The 19,340-nt window shown below is 42.3% G+C and overlaps 1 protein-coding gene across 24 annotated transcripts in view; it reads left to right on the top strand.

Moving 5' to 3' along the window:
* Nucleotides 1-19,340, top strand: part of LOC119650904 (modifier of mdg4) — a 301,775-nt gene that overhangs the window by 187,220 nt on the left and 95,215 nt on the right. Inside the window, exon 5 of one of the 24 annotated variants that reach the window (XM_038054101.1) lies at nucleotides 11,508-11,945. The exons of the other annotated variants lie outside the window; for them this stretch is intronic. Within the exon in view, the coding sequence (XP_037910029.1) occupies nucleotides 11,508-11,875 (368 nt within the window). The 3' untranslated portion in view covers nucleotides 11,876-11,945. Of the gene's footprint in view, nucleotides 1-11,507; nucleotides 11,946-19,340 lie in introns of those variants that run through there. 24 annotated transcript variants of the gene reach the window in all.

Consider the following 19,340-nt stretch of genomic DNA (forward strand, 5'->3'; position numbering starts at 1 on the left):
GTCGTCGGAATTTTTATATTTTTGTGTAGAATTTTCCATCCAACTTAGTGAAATTGTGTGCAATCGGAAAATTGATTATGCGGTTTTTGTGTAGCATATTTCGTGGATTCAATGAAAATAGTTTTCGGTGTGAAAATGCGCTTTTAAAGTGAATGGTGATTGTGTTTGTGGCTTGAGTTCTGTGCGTCATGTCAACAGGGGAAATGTACTAGAGCGGTAAGTCATTTTTATGAATGGATCTCTTAATTTTTGTGGTAAATTCCTTTGGATATTGGTTTGAGTCGAGTAAATTAACTAAATTGATATGAATTAATTCACTTAGGAGGATACAGTTTGGATGATTGATAAGTGGGGAAGTAAAAAAGTTGAACCGATCAGTCTCGGAAGAAACAATTCGATTTTGTTGATTGTTTAGGTTGGGAATATTATTTTGGTATTTGCACTCGCGTCTTATCGTTTTTATTTGGAAGGTTCTTTTAAGAGATGTTCCTCGCTGGTTATGTTTGCACCTATTGAATAGTTTCCATGCACTAATATCTAAGCATTTGGAATCAGCATTGTCGGGGAGAAAATATTACCAGGATCGTGTCAACACGGAAGTAACCGTGTTGAAATAAGTAAGGCAAGTTATATTCCTCCCCGTAACTGCGGCTTATTTTAAAGCAAGCCAGGAAGTTTTCTATTCCTGGAAGTAGGTGTTCTCGTTCATTCTGCATTTTGTCAATATGGTGTAAAAACATTGGCCTTCTTCTTTTTCTTCAGCCGTTGTCCCGTTCACAAGCGGGGTCGGCTAGTCGTGATCGGCTTCGCCATTTGGCTCTATCGAATGCCTGATCTGGGTGCAATCTCGAGGCTTTCAAATCCCCATCCAGCGCATCAAGCCACCGTTGCTTAGGTCTGCCTTTTGGTCGTTTACCATCGACTTCGATGTTCAGACCAATCTTGGCAAGTGAATTCTCGTTTGCACGAATTGCGTGACCATACCATCTAAGACGCCTCTCTCGTAACTTTTCCACGATCGGTGCAACCCCATAACGATCGCGGATATCCTCATTTCGGATGTGATCTAAACGTGTGACGCCACTAGTCCAACGTAGCATCTTCGTCCCCATTACCGCAAGACGCCGTTCATTGTCTTTTATGGTCGGCCAACACTCAGAACCATAGAGAGCGACTGGACGGACGACATTGCGGTAAATTTTAGATTTGAGACGTTCGGTGATACGTCGATCACAAAGAACACCAGTTGTGGAACGCCACTTCATCCAGGTTGCGTTAATGCGTGAAGCAATTTCATAACGCAGTTCTCCATTGGCTGATAGCGTTGACCCGAGGTATTTAAATCACTCAGTTCTGGGCAGATCACTGCCGCTGACAGTGATTGTGCCTGTTTCATGGGGATCGGTCGTCAAAAATTCAGTTATATTCAGATTCAATCTGAGACCGTGTTGCATGAGGCGATCATTCCATTTTTGAACAAGTTGCTCGAGATCATTTTTGCTATCAGATGCTAGGAAAACATCATCTGCATAAAGCAGTGTGTACGAGTAGGGCGCTGGACGTTGGATATCCCGTGTGACGGTGTCCATAACAAGGACAAAGAGGAGTGGTGAGAGGGCACTTCCTTGATGAACTCCAACAGAGACACGAAGCGGTTTTGATACACCCGCCATACTTCGAACTTTACTTTTCGGATCGTGGTAGAGCAGTTGAACCCAGCGCACGAGTTCTTCTGGCACTAAATGTTATCGTAAAGCATACCAGATGAGTTTGTGTGGCACACGGTGAAAGGCTTTCTCCAGATTCAGAAATGCAATGTAAAGAGGGTGATGCTTCTCACAGGGTTTCTCCATGAGTAACCGCGCAGCGTGTATTGCGTCAGTAGTTCCACAGTTCTTGACAAATCCGGCTTGATTTCAACGATTTCGTGAATACGGTTGTCAAGAATGCGTTCAAAAATCTTCATGGTATGGGAAAGTAACCGGATCGAACGGTAATTTGAATATTCTGCTGGGCTACCTTTCTTTTTCCATATTGGAACAGTGGTACTTTCTTTCTTCGGTTAAAGAATTCACTGAGCCACAGTGTTGGGTCCCAGCTCTTCGCTTTCCAGAGCTCAGATGCGATGTCGTCAGGTCCTGTTGCTTTCCCCGATTTCATTTGTTTTATTGACTCCTCGACTTCAGTTGCGCTGACTGGTGGAACTGCTCCAAATGTCGGCTATGATTGTGGAAGTGGAGGATGAGCAAATTCTTCAGTTGAAATCTGCTCGAAGTATTCTCGTCATCTATCCGTTGCAGCTCGACGGTTGGTAAGCAAAGTACCGTTCTTGTCATTAACACAACAGAAGTGTTCGATATCCTGTGTGCGTTCATCACGGCTTTTAGCAAGTCAATACAGATCTCTTTCGCCATCCCGAGTGTCCAGTTTATCGTAAAGATTTTTGAAATGGTTCGCTCGGGTGACAGCGACCGCTTTCTTTGCTTCCCGGTTGGCATTCTTATAAATTTGGCAATTAGCAGGTGTTTTATCGTCGAGAAATTTGTGGTAGAGGCGTTTCTTTTCACGGACCTTCATTTCAACATCATCATTCCAAAGCCAAGTATCTCGGTTGATGTACCGCTTACCCGGCTTACATCAACCGAGATACTTGGCTTTGGAATGATGATGTTGAAATGAAGGTCCGTGAAAAGAAAAAAGCATTGGTAACCATAATTATTTAGGAATCTGCCATGTGTGATCCTCGTCGTCTCATACGAGCGCATTATTTCTTGGCCTGGATGTTTACCAACCTTAGGCAACAGTGTCAGCTTCTGTGAATCCGTTCTATGAGGAAGGAAATATCCACTCCACCATGCGCGCTTCTAACAAACGAACAAACATGTTCAGTCTAGAATTGTTGAAGCCACATCTTTGTTCCTCTGTAAGGCGGGAATGTCTTACTGCAGATTTCTAGAAATCCATTTTGGTAAATGCGTGAAATATGCCGTATTCAGAAGGCTTGGGAAGCCGCCAATAGCTCTATAGGGCATTGTTAGGCCCATTGTACTATCTATCCCTGTGCATCGCCTATTCAATGGCTTCCCGCCTACGGTGTTCGAAGGCTTTAGCGAATCTGAGAACAGAGGCAGAGAGTGTGCAGATTATTCACTGAAGAAAACCTTGCCAAGGTGTCTTCGTCTGAAATCTGTGGAGGCCGGGCAGCTGCATAAAAAGTGCAGGGCCGTCTCCTCATCCTCCTCACATTGGCTCACATAACCGAAACCACTACCCCAATCCATATGGTAGTTTAAGGAGCAGTGTCCCGTTAAAAGCCCTACTAGGGTTTTCATGTTCCACTTCTTAAGGGACAACAAAAATGCCGCTCTAGGGGCCTTAGGCTCTTTCACAAGGATTTTCGCTTGCCGACAAGAGTCCAAATTTTTCCACTCAGTTGCGTGAATCCTTGCAATTTCACCCTTCAGAGTAGATGGTCGGATTCCAAGAGCTGGTTCTGACTCCACCATTTTGGATCCAGACCCTCGGCGAGCCAGCCGGCACCCATATCAGGAATGTTTTGTTCAGTCGGCCAAGTTTCAGCAGCACCTGATGACAACTCCACACCAACTGGCTTGATATGTCGTTGCTATTTAGTGCTGATAATGCCGCCCGACTGTCGGAACACATTCGAATGGTGCGACCCATCCATTTTTGTCACAGACATTGTTCTGCTGCCAATGAAATGGCATATATCTCCGCCTGGAATATGGTCGTCATTTTTCCGAGGGGTCGGGCCGGTTCTATAATTGGATTCTCCGAGAACAACCCTGCGCTCGGTCCACTCTCCATGACTGACCCGTCGGTGAAGATTATTAAGTCTGAAATCTGAAAAGACTCATGGATAATTGTCGACCATTCTTGTCTTTCGGTGGTTAAGACAGCGTATGTCTTTTCAAAGATGAATCTGGAAACCATATAATCGATCGGCATCAGGGCTACCAGATGTTTGTCAGGGAATTTCCAGATAGACGCATGACCGTGTGATTGGCCGTGTTTCCACGCCCCAATAGTATCGAGCATATATGCATCATTGGCTGCTTTCCGTTTGACCTCAAGTGAATGAAGGGTAAATTTAGGATAGCTTCAAATGCTGTAGTCGACGTAGTGCTCATTGCTCCAGTTATACTTAGGCAATCAGGTCTCTGAATCTGCGTTAGCAGCTTCCTGCTGTTAGCAAAGTTCAGTCTCGGCCACCAGACGATGCATGCATACATCAAAATGGGTTTTATTATGGATGTATACATCCAGTATATCCGTTTTGTGAAAGCAGCAGGGTATCCATTACCAAGAGTCATAACAGTGGAGAGAGAACCCCTCCCTGGGGACAGCCCCTAAGACATCCTGCTTCAATAGACTTCTGGCCGACTAATATGTGGATTTTTCTCCACTCTAGCATGTGAAAGATCTTAACTGATTAGCAGCGGTTCGATTCCATCCTGTCTTGCCACATCACAAATTGCCCCGAATGCATAATTGAAGGCACCTTCGATGTCCATGAATGCGCCTAAGGCGTATTCTTTTTCGGACATCGTCTTTTCAATTTTTGCCGTAAGTTCATGGAGTGGTGTCTTCGTGGATTTGACTTTGTGGTAGGCGTGTTGCCTATGGCAAAGTGGCCACTTAGGAATATGTGTGTATCTTTTATGAACCTATCTACTAGTCTCTTTAGTAGAAAGGACGTTAGACTGATTGGTCGAAAGCTATTTGCATCTGTGTAGGCAGGTTTTGGATGCTGCCTAAGAAATGCACTTCAAGCTAATAGTTTGCGGTTTCTTCATCACTTTCTGTGTACCTCCCGTTCTGTACACGTAAATAACCCAGTTTCTGGCTACGTTCTTTAACCAGAATCCGCTTCAGCTTTGAGGTTGCCTCAGGACAGTTAGTCTCTTCACAAAAGCGTCTCTATGGTGATGGTTTAGCCGATCTTTTGCTCTTCTTTAGAGCTTTCTGTGCCTTTTTATAGCGATTCCAGCTAGCGTCTCAATCACACTTCAGAGCATGATTGAGGAGCATACTTGTTCTCCTCTGTTTTGCCAAATCCGAGTTCCACCATGGTGTTTTATCCTTCTTTGGCATCTTGAGTGCACAGTTTTCTTCGAAAGCTCTCATGCTAGTTGTCTTCTCAATTCCAGCAATGGATTTGATGCGTCTCCCAGGGGTCGTGACTCGTTCGCTCAATTCTATTTTATACATCACCCAATCTGTCTTCCGCGAATTCCGAAATGGGATGGGTGGAGGTGGATCCATGCCCATTACGAAATCAATGCGTCTGTGATCCGAGAGTGTGATATTTTACTACTCTAGCCTCATGTCCGTGGGGCTCTTTTTATCTATTGTTTTTGCCGATTAATCTGACGTTTTTATCAGTCTTGATTTTGATTGATTTGTCAATATGTTAACGTCCGAGAACAGTAACTATTCTTGGACTTCGTCCCATTTCGTCGAAAATGAGGTTGGCAAACTTATCCCTAGATTTAGAGAAGGTAAAATTTTAGGGCGTGGCAGTTGTACACATATACACCGTTTATCTTTGCCTACACAAAGCCACTAGCGGATCAACTTATGGGTCCACTTATAATGTCGGATTCCTACCTCGGATTCGTAAGCGATCTGTGAATGGAAATCCTGAGCGATCTTGCATTGATTGAGGTTTCTTTGTATTAACTTCATTTTCTCATTGAAGTAAACGTCCTTTTAAGACAACACTATGCCTGTTATCCCGATCTTGTTTTACTACTAGTACGTACAATTTTTAATTCGGGTCGAAGTTCTTGACATTATACTCTTTCTCGTCACGCTTTCTACATGGATCGAACTGACAAATGCAGCCGGTGCATGATTTTACGAAGTATTCAAACATGAGCTATTTGTAGCACAACTTTAGAGAAGTCTTTTCTCTTAGACAACATCCAAAGCAAGCTTTTCCGTCGGCTAACCATTTCTATGACATCTTCATCCTCATCATCATCAACGGCATAACAACCGATATTTGGTCTAGGCCTGCCTTAATAAGAAACTCCAGACATCTCGATGCGCCGAGGCCCACCAATTCGATATCCCCTAACAGATGTCTGGCATCCTGACCTACGCCACTGTTCCTTCTCAGGCTGGTTCTGCCTCGTCTTCGTTTTCTACCATAGATATTACCCTTATAGGCTGGATCATCCTCATCCATACGGTTTAAGTGTCCCGCCCACCGTAATCTATTGAGCCGGATTTTATCCACAACTTGACGGTCATGGTATTGCTCATAGATTTCGTCGTGATGTAGGTTACGGAATGATCCCTCCTCATGTAGGGTGCCAAAATTCTTCGGAGGATTCTTCTCTCGAACGCGGCCAAGAGTTCGCAATTTTTCTTGCTAAGAATCCAAGCTTCCGAGGAATACATGAGGACTGGCAAGATCATTGCCTTGAACAGTAAGAGCTTTAACCCTATGGTGAGACGTTTCGAGTAGAACAGTTTTTGTAAGCTGAAATAGGCTCTGTTGGCTGCCAACAACCGTGCACGGATTTCATCATCATGGCTGTTATCGGTTGTGATTTTCGACCCTAGATAGGAGAAATTATCAACGGTCTTAAAGTTGTAGTCTCCCATCTTTACTCTTCCCGTTTGACCAATGGGATTTGATGTTGGTTGGTTGGTTTTCGGTGAAAGGGTAGTATAGGTCCCAGGGCGAAAAGTGGATTGGTACCCACAATGGAGCATACAATCAGGGAGATGCTTTCTGAACCAACACCAACAGCTCTACTACCAAACCCTATCTCCACCTCCATGTGGTGATCGCTGGGAGTTCTTTCTTTATGAAAAACTACAGACGGAGAAGAATGAAGGCGAGTCTCCCGCGGCTATAAACAAAATGTACCAACTGGTCCTCCAGGTTGGGGGTTGGGTAGGGCTGACAACCCTACACGGAAAACCGAAGCCACGAAAGGAGCCTCGGACAGGATGAATCTTACCTCTTCTTTGGTAACAACCAATTTTGCAGTGTTCCAGCTCATCTTGCACCACTTGCATGTTGGAGAGGTTGCAAGAACCGTCAACTCTACCCCTTCTCTCACCAGTTCTCCCGGATGGTGTACTTCCAAAAAGGTCTGTACTGATTCCAGTGTGGAGCTCGTGAAATTACCATCTGGTTTCCTAAAAGAGTCCAACTTGGCCGATTCATCTCTTTTAAGGACTCTGTACAGCCTTGAAGTGTCTCTTTCGCCTTCCAGTTCCTCACGATACGCTCTAAAAGAGTCTCGTTTCGAACATTTGAAAAGCCTATATTCACGCTATGAGTTCCGGAAGTTTAACCGGTCTTCATTCTTATTGCTTTTACAAGCACGATTCAGATTGTTGATTTCTTGAGTTTTTGCAGTTCCCGGTTCCACCAAGGAATCGTTTTTCCGCTTTGGCCTCGGAAAATAGGACAAGCCTCTTCATAGCACTCTAAAAGTTGGCAATTCAGAGTTTCCAATTCATTTTCAAGCGCTAAACGAGTCCTTAATCGCTTGAGGAGCTGCACTTTATTGCCAAGAATTTCACTGAACTTTATCCAATCCGTTTTCCTAGGGCTCCGTCTTTATATTGCAGACTGTTCGCCCGCAATAGTCAGATTGAATTCTAGGTATCGGTGATCTGAGAACTCTAACACTTTTGAAGTACAGATTGTTAGGTCAATTATTTGACATCTCTTCGGTTCCACCATCGTAGGGGCGCACCCTATTTTTACAGTCATGGGACTAGCTCAAGTGATGAAATAAAATAGCCTCAATAAGAGTTCAAGACCACTTGATTCTGCATACGCTGACATACGTACATATTACAGCCATAGATATTACGCTCACCCTAAACAAACAAACTGCCTATTTCCGAAAACTGTTGATTGTACCCATATTTCCGATTTATTTCTTATATTTATTTGAATTAGGCACTACCCGCAAAGTTCATCAGCACGCATATACTATAATATATACCTACATACACATGTCTGGTTAGAGTAATTGGTATTCATATACAAATGACTAAAAACTAAAACAAAATAATTCTTTCCGCCCCCACCATAAGAACTCATTTCGTTATGGTATTGACGGATGATGACGTCATGCAGGTTGTAGAGTGTACGAAATTCACAAAAATGGTAAAATTTTACCCCCTATAACTTTGTTAATAATAGTTGGATTTTCTTCAAACTTGACCAAATTGTGCATCATGTTCTTTATTAGATATGTGCCAAATTTTATACTTCTGCGATGGACATAAGGGGGGGGGGGGCGGGTAAATTTCTAAAATGTGGAAATATGCTATTATTAACTTTATTTGTGCAGATATCGGAACCAGATATATTTTGAGGCCTAGATTTCGTAGAGATGCACCACTGTGATTTTTTTTAGATTTTTCGGTTGGATAGGTTCTGGGAACTATTACACTTTTTGGGATTCATATTTTAAGCCCTCACTTCCCTAAGTTTCACCCAATATCAAATATGGAACCAGTTTCGAAAAGTACTTATTGAGACTTTTTATTTGATACCTCGGATTCTGTGTGGCAACAAATTTGCACCCTCTATTCACATGTATGGGGAGCCCCCCTTAAACATAACATAAAAAGTTGCCACTTAGTGCATGTAAATCGGTCTTGCCGTTTCCGAATAAATCGGATGTGACAGACACCGACTCGATTTTAATAAGGTTTTGTTTCACACAAAACCTTTAAAAAAACGGCACTATTGTTATTACGCCAAGCGTTATCATAACCTGGGCATTCAGATCACCTACCATAATTGTAATGCCATCTTTAGGAAATCTCTCGTGTATTATATTGAGTTGCTCATAGAAATTCTTCTCCTCTGGATCAGAGATGTTCCTCATTCTGGATCAGAGCCTTGCAATTTATATTCAGTCTGACACCAGTTCCCATCACAAGAGCACAATGTTGCTAATGTCTCACCATCTTACCTCGCTTAATCCAAGAATGTCCATCCTCTATCGCTGAATTTGGAGAAAGCGAGCATTTTGGGGAGTCTCGTCTCATCGTCGAAGAGTGTTCGGACAATTCGGAATCCAATCATAAGCCGTTGAGAAAATTCTTATTCAAATCATCTCTCCGATTTGCCGATTCGGTAGTCGTTTGTGGGTCAATGAAAATTTCGGGTTTCTAGTCTATAAATATCTATCCATTTTAATGATCTTTTACAAAGCAGGGAATATGTTGTGTTAATTTTTCAAATCCTCCATCTTTCAAAAAAGTCACTATCTCAGCAGGGCACAGCATTCCCCTCTCTAAGACGCCTGGGTGTTACAGGGTTATTCAGAATATAGTGACCCTTCCCTCTTCCTTTCTCAAACGGGCTTGGGACGGAGTTGGCTATTTTGTGATGGCTTGCGTTTTTGTTTCGTCAGGATTTTCTCTCTTAATCGAAACGACATAGATCTGATTCTTCTCTACGAAACGATGTTATAAAAGTATTGCTGCTGCCCTTGCGTAAGTAAATGGGATATGGCTTTGGGGGCATTTTTCTTTCGCGAAAATTCAGCAGGGAGTCTCCGATATGTCACTGTTTTCCGTTGGTTTGGTACCCGTTCCACGTTCTTTTTTGATTTTGGACACACGCGTGTTTGTATTTCTGGTGTGGACCCCTGCATTGGGATAAAATTATTATTATCAATGTTTGCCTGCCGTTAGTCAGGTTGACAAAGATTATAATTGTTTTATTTCTGATTTAAAAAAAATTGTCGTGAATGATCGCTCGAACCGTTAATACTACGTCGCGCGTATGCTATTGTAAAGTTACTCAGGTTCATTTGCATCTGTAGAAAATATTTTTTCTACATTTGCTCTGGTTCAATTTAATTTTCAGATTAGGCTGGATAATGAAAGGCGGCAAAACTGGTCTTTCTTTTTAAATTCCGACGCAGATCGTCTCAAACCAGAACGACGGTCGCCAAACAGTTATTCAATTTCCCGAAAGAAATAGTTCCAGTCATTCGATAAGATTTGCCGAAAAATTGGGAACATGCACGAGTTCAATGAAGAAAAGGAAAAAAGATGCTCCAGGAAAAACGTCAACGTCTAGAATCAAGCAGAACCTTAACTCAAAGAAGAAGGATTTACGCTTGATGGATCCAGAAGGGTATACTTCCTTGGGAGATAATTAAAAAAAATAGTGCGGCCAGCAAGGACACCATTTACAATGAAGCAATTCAGCTGAAGAGATGAGAGGGTCGCTCTCGTTAAACTATACTACTTCATAACTATCTTAGGCTTCATGTTGCACAAGTGATCAAGATCTTGCGCCGTCTTTTCCGATCCTTGTCGATTCAGAAATTGGCCCAGAAATTTCTTCGACACAAGGCCGGATTATTTTTAACGGAAGGGAAGAGGAAGGGAAATGAGTCGTAGAATTAAGAGTGATTAATTATTTTATTGCTATTATTATTGTTTTCTGTTTAAATAAAATTCTCGTTTAGATGAATAAAATAATAATAATACAAATTTTGCATTATTATTCTGATTTTAAAGTTGCAAAAATTCAAGTTTTATTTAAATCTTGATTTTTATTAAAAAAAAAATCACCCCAATATAAATCATTGATTTAAATCATGATTTAAATCAATCAATCATGATTTAAATTAATCAATCCTGCCATGAGTTAACAATTGGGCCTAAAAGGGCAATAAAATGTTTGAATTGTTTTAAATTGAACAAATCTTGTTAGGTCACATTTGGGTTTGGATTCAGGTGTTTAATGACAGATGTAAATTTTATCTAAGATAAAAGTTTTTTCAGAAGTGCATTGCATTTTTTGCTAATAGCGCTTTCAGTCAAGACGCAAATTGTGCGATGGATAAAGTTTTTGAAGCAGCAGGATTAGTAAATGATGTTGTGTCCAACGATGTGTTTTTGTCCATTCTAAGATATATTTTTTAATGTAATTAAATTGTATTTGCATTGCGTTAAATAAAAGTAGCATTGATGGCTCGAAAACGAAAAAAGACGAATATTCTTCCAATTACAGTAGTTTAAACACATCAAAAGGTTAAATGATGTCTAATATAATCCGTAAATATTCATACATGTGCCTAATCAATCCTTGAAAACTCCCCAGGAAAAAAAGTGAAGAAGACTATTCGCATTCCCTTCATTTACACCATAAGCCAGCGTGGAAGACCACTACTGTGTATTCAAGAGAACAAGTATCGCAAAGAGAGGGACGGCACAAATGGTACCGAGTACTGGCGATGTATGAGAATGAGATGTCGAGGACGAATAACCATGAAAAATAAGAATATTGTAAAAATAAATAAGCACACTCATTAGCCTTGAAAATCATATCGCGTCTTTTGTACTATCTTAAAAATAAATTTTTATATCTTTTTGATTCTATTCTTGTTTGATAACTCACTTACATCTAACCCTTACCTAATTGTCTTGTGTTTCAACACCTTTGTTTGGTATATACATCTGTGAAAAAATAATTTTAGGTTTGGAATTTATCTACAGTCAACGAGGCAAACCACTTCTTGTTGTCAATAATTATTTATATCGGAAGAATCGGGATAATTACTGGAGATGTATTCGCTGCACAAAGTACAAATGTAAAAGTCGATTGATTTTGAAACCGAATGAAATGCCACTTTGCATTGAAGCTCACACTCATGGAAAAGAAACGCAAAAAATCAAATGGGGTCGTCGAACGCTTACATCCTTTCAGCTTGATTCATTTTTAGTTGATACCGAAACGCTGGATCACTTACCAACTTGTACACCAATTCGACAACCACATTTCGATGTGGACTTTTATGCAAATGATCAAGCAGATAATACAAGTGATAGTAAATACTTTGATTAAGATGATGAAGTTGTACATATGGTATTCAATAGGCAATTTGAATTAGTATTAAAAGATTTGGCTGCTTGAATATATGTTGTTTGACTTTGAATAGGTATATGTTTCTGTAAAACTAGGGTCTGCTCGGGTTGCTTGAACAAAATCGCCATTGGTGCCTGATTCCTCTTTTGTAGTTGTAGCTCCATCGCTAATTTCACTTGGTAGACTCATTTTACTATCCAATCACCTTTAGATAACTACAAACATCCGTGACTGTGATCAGAATTCGAACATGTGGCATGAGGTCGAAATCAAAGGGTGGCTGATTGTAAGCGTAACAGTAAAAGTTTTGATACAAGTCCCCCCATAAATAAAGATCGATTTTTGTCTTGCGATCTTACTTAGTTGACCCCCTCCCAACTTATCTTTTTTTGGCCAAGTATACGAATTGTCAGTCCATAAATCTCAGCAAGAATATATAATTTGAGGCCATATTTATCGTCTTAATTTGGGATGACTCATCAAAACTGATTTCTATTCTAGAATTGTGAATTTCTTACATCTGATAATGAGAGAAATTCACGAGGGCAGAGATTTTAAACAAACAATCTTAAATAAATTTACACGTAATATTGATATTCAAAGTCTAGAATTTGCAAAGAAGCGACAAATTTGATCTATTATAACCTTGTTAGTAATAGTGCGATTTTCACCATACCTTGCTCTTATGTTATAGCCTACATTGGTACACAATTTCGTGGTGTTAAGATATATTTAAAGGGGGGTTTGCAGTCAATTACCAAAAAGTATGGTAATATGCTATTACTAACTTTATTTGTAGGGTAGTTCGAAGCCTAGTTACAATATAGTGGGAGCTTCTTGATTTTATTTTCAGATTTTTTCGAATGCTGCGGATCCTGCCGCGCCACATCACTCCGCCCCCAGATGAAACCTAGGGGGTTTCGGCGACCGATCTCGGAACTTCGTTCACCGTTAATCCACAAAGTGGACACGACGCTGCGTCGGGGCGCACACGGGTTTCATCTGGACAAAGAGACCGCCTTTTTGTGTCCACCGATCTCGAGCTGGAAGAATTTTTTCACCCCGCTCGAGAACGCGGTACGGGCCCTCATATGGAGGCTGCAGCGGTTTCCAGACGGCATCCGTCCTGACCAGAACGTGCGTGCACGTGTCCAGTTTCTTGGGCGAACGAGTGTCGATTGGGTGGTGGCGCTTTGATGCGTCGGAGATTGTCCCTCAGCAGACGCACCAACCCCGACTCTGTGAGACCCGATCTCTTGTCGAAGACCGGATCGCTTGGGAGTATTGGGTTCTCCCCGTATACCAGCTCCGTGGGGCTGGCAGTAAATTCCTCTCGGCGGGTTGTACGTAGGCCGAGTAGGACGAGAGGCAAGACTTGAGTCCAGGACGGGTCGTCGCGTGCCATAATGGCGGCTTTCAGCGTCCAGTGCCAACGTTCTAGCATCCCATTGGATTGCGGGTGGTATGCCGTAGTGCGCTGGCGTTTAAAACCCAGGAGTTTGCCTAACTCCGAGAAAAGGGTGGATTCAAATTGCATTCCCTGGTCAGTGATGACCATTGCGGCGGCGGCGCTTATTGGTTGCGGCGGCTTCTCACGCTTTGTTCCACGTTCTCGGGGTCACCACTTTGCGAGTTTAACTATACGGGGAACGGTGAATGGTTTTTCGTATTTATTTGATGGGCAGCGTGAGAAGCCGATTGTGTCTCCCAGTGGTTGCGACAGAAGAGACCGGCTTATTTCCATGCGGTATTTTCTTGTCCCAACCAACAGCACTTTCTCACCGCTAGTCCTCCACTCCCGTGGCGAGTTCTAAAAAAGTGGAGAGTTCCGCGCCATCTATTTGTTCGCATTCGCAACATTCGAAATAAATTTCGCTGCGGATCCTGCCGCGCCACACAGTCTTCTGCGACGGTCATTCGATGCTGCTTTTGCTGTTCAGAAAGGTTTTTTGGAACCATCTTCGCGCACAACTTTTTCATCCCGAAATTCTGTTAAAATTTGTCTGACGTCTGGCACGGTTCATACCCAGTTCCGAGGCCAATATTCGAACTGCTAAACGTCGATCTTCATGGATAAGGGTGCGCATTCGCGTCAGTCCGCACTTCGACGCACTTCGTCTTCCACGCTTTCGCAGACAGACAGGTAATCGATTTGTTTTACACAAAACCTTAAAAAATATCTGAAATCTGGGTACCATCAGTCCTTGTTACTTTTGTTCGACGAAGCTCACCGCTAGAAAAAATTTCTTCAGCAATTTGACTGGTTGTTGCAACTATTTTGGAGATTTCGTCAGGAAGTAATCTGTAGCGGAATGGGCATCCGGGATGTTTATGTAAACTGTAAATACAAAATTCGGTTTATATTTAGGAGGATATGATTCCAGGTAAATAAAAGGATTTGAATAGTAAGAGTTGGGAAAGGGTTAGAAAGCAAAGCGGCTGCGGTAGATGATCAGGGGAGAGTGAACAGAAATCATAGCGGGGGTTGAAGGAAAAGCAGCTCTGGGAGAAGGGTTAGCGGAAAAAGTATTTCTGGAAGAAATTTCCACGGTCTTAGATATAAAGGAAGTTCTCAAAGTGGATTGCCAGGCCTTATCTCAACAAAATCTAAAACGTAATTCATAATCACCATCGTCTTCTGAATCTGATATTTTCTTCTCGCCATCTCCAATTACGGGTTTTATGAGGTGTTTATCATTGAGGTCGTTCAAGAAAAATTTCATTTCGGAAGAATGTCCCATTTCCTCCTTTTTTAGTGGACCTGTTGAGTGTCGAAGGCCGAGAAGTGGATAGTGTCGCATTATCTACAAAATAAAAAAAGTATGGATCGATATAGCACAATTTCCACAATTTAAATGAAAAATGAAGAAAAACTAATATTTTATTCACCAATAGGCTTGATTTTTCAATAAAAGCTTCCTTTTAGGGAAGAAATGGATGCTCGTTCTGGCGAATAGTAGAAATCGAAGTTAAATTTGAATACAGAGAAATGAAATTTCTTAAATTAAAAGAAACAAGTCGGGAAACCGGAAGCTGGACACTTCAGAAATGATCAATCTCGACCTCCCGCACTCCTCACCTATCCAGCAAATGTCAAAACTAATACCAGCTTCGAAAAGTACTAACCGAAACTTCGCATTTGAATTGATTCAGAGTTTTTCCACACAATATTCGTTCGTAAATTTTACTCGGGGGTTCATCGGAATCGCTACAATAATTACTAATCCCAACCCGTCGAAGAAGGTAGACGTTTTGTCGTTGATATATACATAGTATAGCCATAAGTTCTGTCAGTAGAAAATTCATTACAGCAAAACTGAAGGAAATACAAAGCTGAAATTAGCCAAAAGGTACAAAATAGTCTAATAAGCAAACGTATATAGTGGTTATTCGAAATGATCGCCACGGTTCTTCACATGAAGCTTCACACCTTAGAGGCACTCATGAATCGTTACAAGAACTGTTTCCAGCGCCATACTGGCATACAAAGCTGCCAAATTGGAATGCCGACTATGACAGGCAACCTTTTCAAGCTTGTTCTACAGATGATAATTGAATGGATTTAAGTCTGAGCTTTCGGAAGGCTAGTCAGCCGACGCTATGAAATCTGACCCGTTCACTGATAACCAATTTTGTATTTTCTTGTTCTTGTGGGCTAGCGCAGAATCCTGCTAAAAGCACCAATCATTACCCTCGAACAAGCTTCCATTCAGAGGCTGATCTATAGTCTATAACATCTATTCATACACCGCTGGGTTGGTCTTGACACCGGTTTAACAAAAATGAATGTCCGTGACGCAGTGGTATAATTCCGTCATTCAGTCTTTTCACACTCGTATCCGACAATAATAGATACGCTTTTCTCGTACTTGCCGAACATCATTGTTACGCTGCTTACGACCTATCTGTGGTGGTGTAACATTTAAGTTGGGATAAGAGGGGATCAAATGTTACACGTTTACAGTTGCCACTGTTTTACGTTTCTCATTTCTCTCGTGTTTCGTGATTTACTGACAGAACTTACGGCTATGATGATCATCATCATCAACGGCGCAACAACCGGTATCCGGTCTAGGCCTGCCTTAATAAAGAACTCTAGACATCCCGGTTTTGCGGCGAGGACCACCAATTCGATATCCCTAAAAGCTGTCTGGCGCCCTGACCTACTCCATCGCTCCATAGATACCATAGATATTGCCCTTATAGACTTTCCGGGTGGGATCATCCTCATCCATACGGATGAAATGACCCGCCCACCGCAGCCTATTGAGTCGGATTTTATCCACAACCTGACGGTCATGGTATCGCTTATAGACTTCGTCGTTATGTAGGTTACGGAATCGTCCATCTTCATGTAGGGGGCCAAAAATTCTTCAGTGGATTCTTCGCTCGAACGCGACCAGAGTTCGCAATTTTTCTTGCTAAGAATCCAAGATCATTGTCTTGTACAGTAAGAGCTTGATGGTGAGACGTTTCGAGCAGAACAGTTTTTGTAAACTGAAATAGGCTCTGCTGGCAGCCAACAACCGTGCGCGGATTTCTTCGTCGTAGTTGTTATCGGTTGTGATTTTCGACCCTAGATAGGAGAAATTATCAATGGTCTCAAAGTTGTAGTCTCCCGTCTTTATTCTTCCTGTTTGACCAGCGCTGTTTGATGTTGTTGGTTGGTTGATGCTGACGTTGCCACCATATACGAGGGCGGTCCGATAAGTACTTAGCCTCTCCGCCCGATGGCGCTACTATTGCAAGAAGTATTTACTGTCGTGTAGAACATTCTCTTAGACGGCTACTGTCAAAATTTTAGTCGAATAGGACTTGTAGTTTTGTTTTTAGCGCGTGTAGAAGCGGGCGTGCGGGCGAATTTTAGAAAAATGGAAAAAGAACAATATCGGTCGGTGATTCGATTCTTGTTTTTGGAAGGGAAATCGCGCAGCGAAATCAAAGAACGCTTGGATGCTGTGTACGGTGACGCTTCTCCTTCGATGGCAACCGTCAAAAATTGGTTTAATGAATTTCAACGTGGTCGCACGTCAGTTTTTGATGAGCCACGCCCGGTGCCCCGAAAACGGCTACTGCGGAGAAGAACGTTACAAAAATCCATGACCTTGTATTGGCAGACCGCCGATTGAAGGTACGCGAGATAGCCTAGACAGTAGGCATCTCAAAAGACCGCGTGGGTCATATCCTGCACGAAATTTTGGGCATGAGAAAGCTGTCGGCGAGATGGCTGCCGCATTTGCTCACTCCGGACAACAAGCGCAACCGTGAAACCACTTCAGAGCAGTGTTTGACGCTGTTTAAGCACAATTCGAAGGAGTTTCTTCGTCGTTTCGTGACCGTCGACGAAACATGGATCCACTGGTACACTCCAGAGACCAAGGAACAGTCGAAACAGTGGACTTTACCCGGCGAACGTGCTTCCAAGAAGGCAAAGACTGTGCAATCGGCAGGAAAGGTGATGGCCGCCGTTTTCTGGGATTCACAAGGTGTGATCTACATCGACTACCTGGAGAAGGACAAAACGATCACAGGGCTGCACTATGCCGAATTATTGAGCCGATTTGACGCCGAATTGCGGAAAAAACGGCCGCATTTGGTGAAGAAAAAAGTGCTCTTCCACCACGATAACGCACCGGCTCACACTTCCAAATTGGTCGAATTGGGCTACGAACTGCTGCCCCATCCACCGTATTCCCCAGATTTGGCCCCGTGCGACTATTATTTTTTTCCTAACTTGAAAAAGTCACTCGCCGGGCAGAAATTTGAGTCGAATGAGGAGGTTATAGCCGCCACGGAAGCCCACTTTGCAGACCTCGAGAAAACGTATTTTTCAGACGGGTTAAAGAAGTTGGAGCATCGCTGGAAGAAGTGTATCGAGTTAAAAGGAGACTATGTCGAGAAATAAATCGCCACTTTTCAAAAATTTTCGTTTTTTTTTGGTAGGCTAAGTACTTATCGGACCGCCCTCGTACTTTGTCTTGCCTTCATTGATATGCAGCCCAAGATCTCGCGCCCATTGCCGCGTCCTCGATCTGGATGAAGGCAGTTTGTACGTCTCGGATGGTTCTTCCCATGATGTCGATATCTCTAGCATAGGCCAGTAGTTGGGTGGACTTAAAGAGGATCGTACCTCCTGCATTTACCTCAGCAACATGGATCACTTTCTCGAGGGCCAGGTTAAACAGGACGCATGATAGGGTATCCCCTTGTCTTAGACCATTGTTGATGTCGAATGGTCTTGAGAGTGATCCTGCTGCTTTTATCTGATCTCGTACATTGGTCAGGGTCAGCCTAGTCAGTCTTATCTGTTTCGTCGGGATACCGAATTCTCTCATGGCCGTGTACAGTTTTAGCCTGGCTATGCTTTTATAGGCGGCTTTGAAGTCGATGAATAGATGGTGCAACTGTTATCCATATTCCAATAGTTTTTTCATGGCTTACCGCAGAGAGAAAATCTGATCTGTTGTTGATTTGCCTGGAGTGAAGCCTCTTTGGTATGGGCTAATGATGTTCTGGGTGTATGGGGCGATCCGGCCTAGCAAGGTAGTGGAGAATATCTTATAGATAGTACTCAGCAACGTGATACCTCTATAATTGCTGCACTGTGTGTTATCCCCCTTTTTATGTATGAGACAGATAATGCCTCGTTGCCAGTCGTTAGGCATTGATTCGCTGTCCCATACCTTGAGCATAAGTTGATGAACCACTTGGTGTAATTGGTCGTCTCCATATTTAACAAATTCGGCTGTAATTCCATCGGCTCCTGGCGACTTATCATTTTTAAGCCGATGAATTGAATAGTATCTCTCAGTTGAGTGTTGCTAAGTAGTTTCGAGCTTTTTTCGACGTGTGCGATGGAGCATTACCATGGAGGAAAATCAGCTTTTCATAAAATAATAAAAGCTTGTTGTTTCTTTTTCGTTGATGTGAATATTTATTCTTGCAACTGCTGATATTTCGGGAACCACTTGTTCCCTTCATCAGTGCTAACAAGTTTCAGTTAGCACTGATGAAGGGAACAACGCTATCTTTGAACCGACGGAAAGTCTCGGCACGTTGTTTCCGATAGTGAATTGTCGCCATAGGCCTCCACAAGCATGCGATGTGATTCAGCGGCTGATTTCTTCAAATTGAAGGAAAAAAGTAGAGCTTCCCGCAAATGCTTTTTTCCGGGAACAAAATTGGACGTGATTATTGAAGAAAAGAAAATATGTTTTTGCATGAATTTGCTGATGATATGGACTGACAATTGTTAACAAATGTCGTACTAAAAAAAAATATGGCGTGCTCATAGGAGCTTGTTATGCTCACTGATGCCATCTGTGCGCAAACAGTGGATTTAACCTTGTACACCTGGTACATGGAAATGGAAAGTTTCAATTAGTACTTTTCTAAGTATTAAGTTTTCTTATTGATTGTAAAGGGGTGAGTCGAGAGGCAAAAA

The sequence above is a fragment of the Hermetia illucens genome, chromosome 3 (genome assembly GCF_905115235.1).
Source record: "Hermetia illucens chromosome 3, iHerIll2.2.curated.20191125, whole genome shotgun sequence".
Lineage (NCBI taxonomy): Eukaryota > Metazoa > Arthropoda > Insecta > Diptera > Stratiomyidae > Hermetia > Hermetia illucens.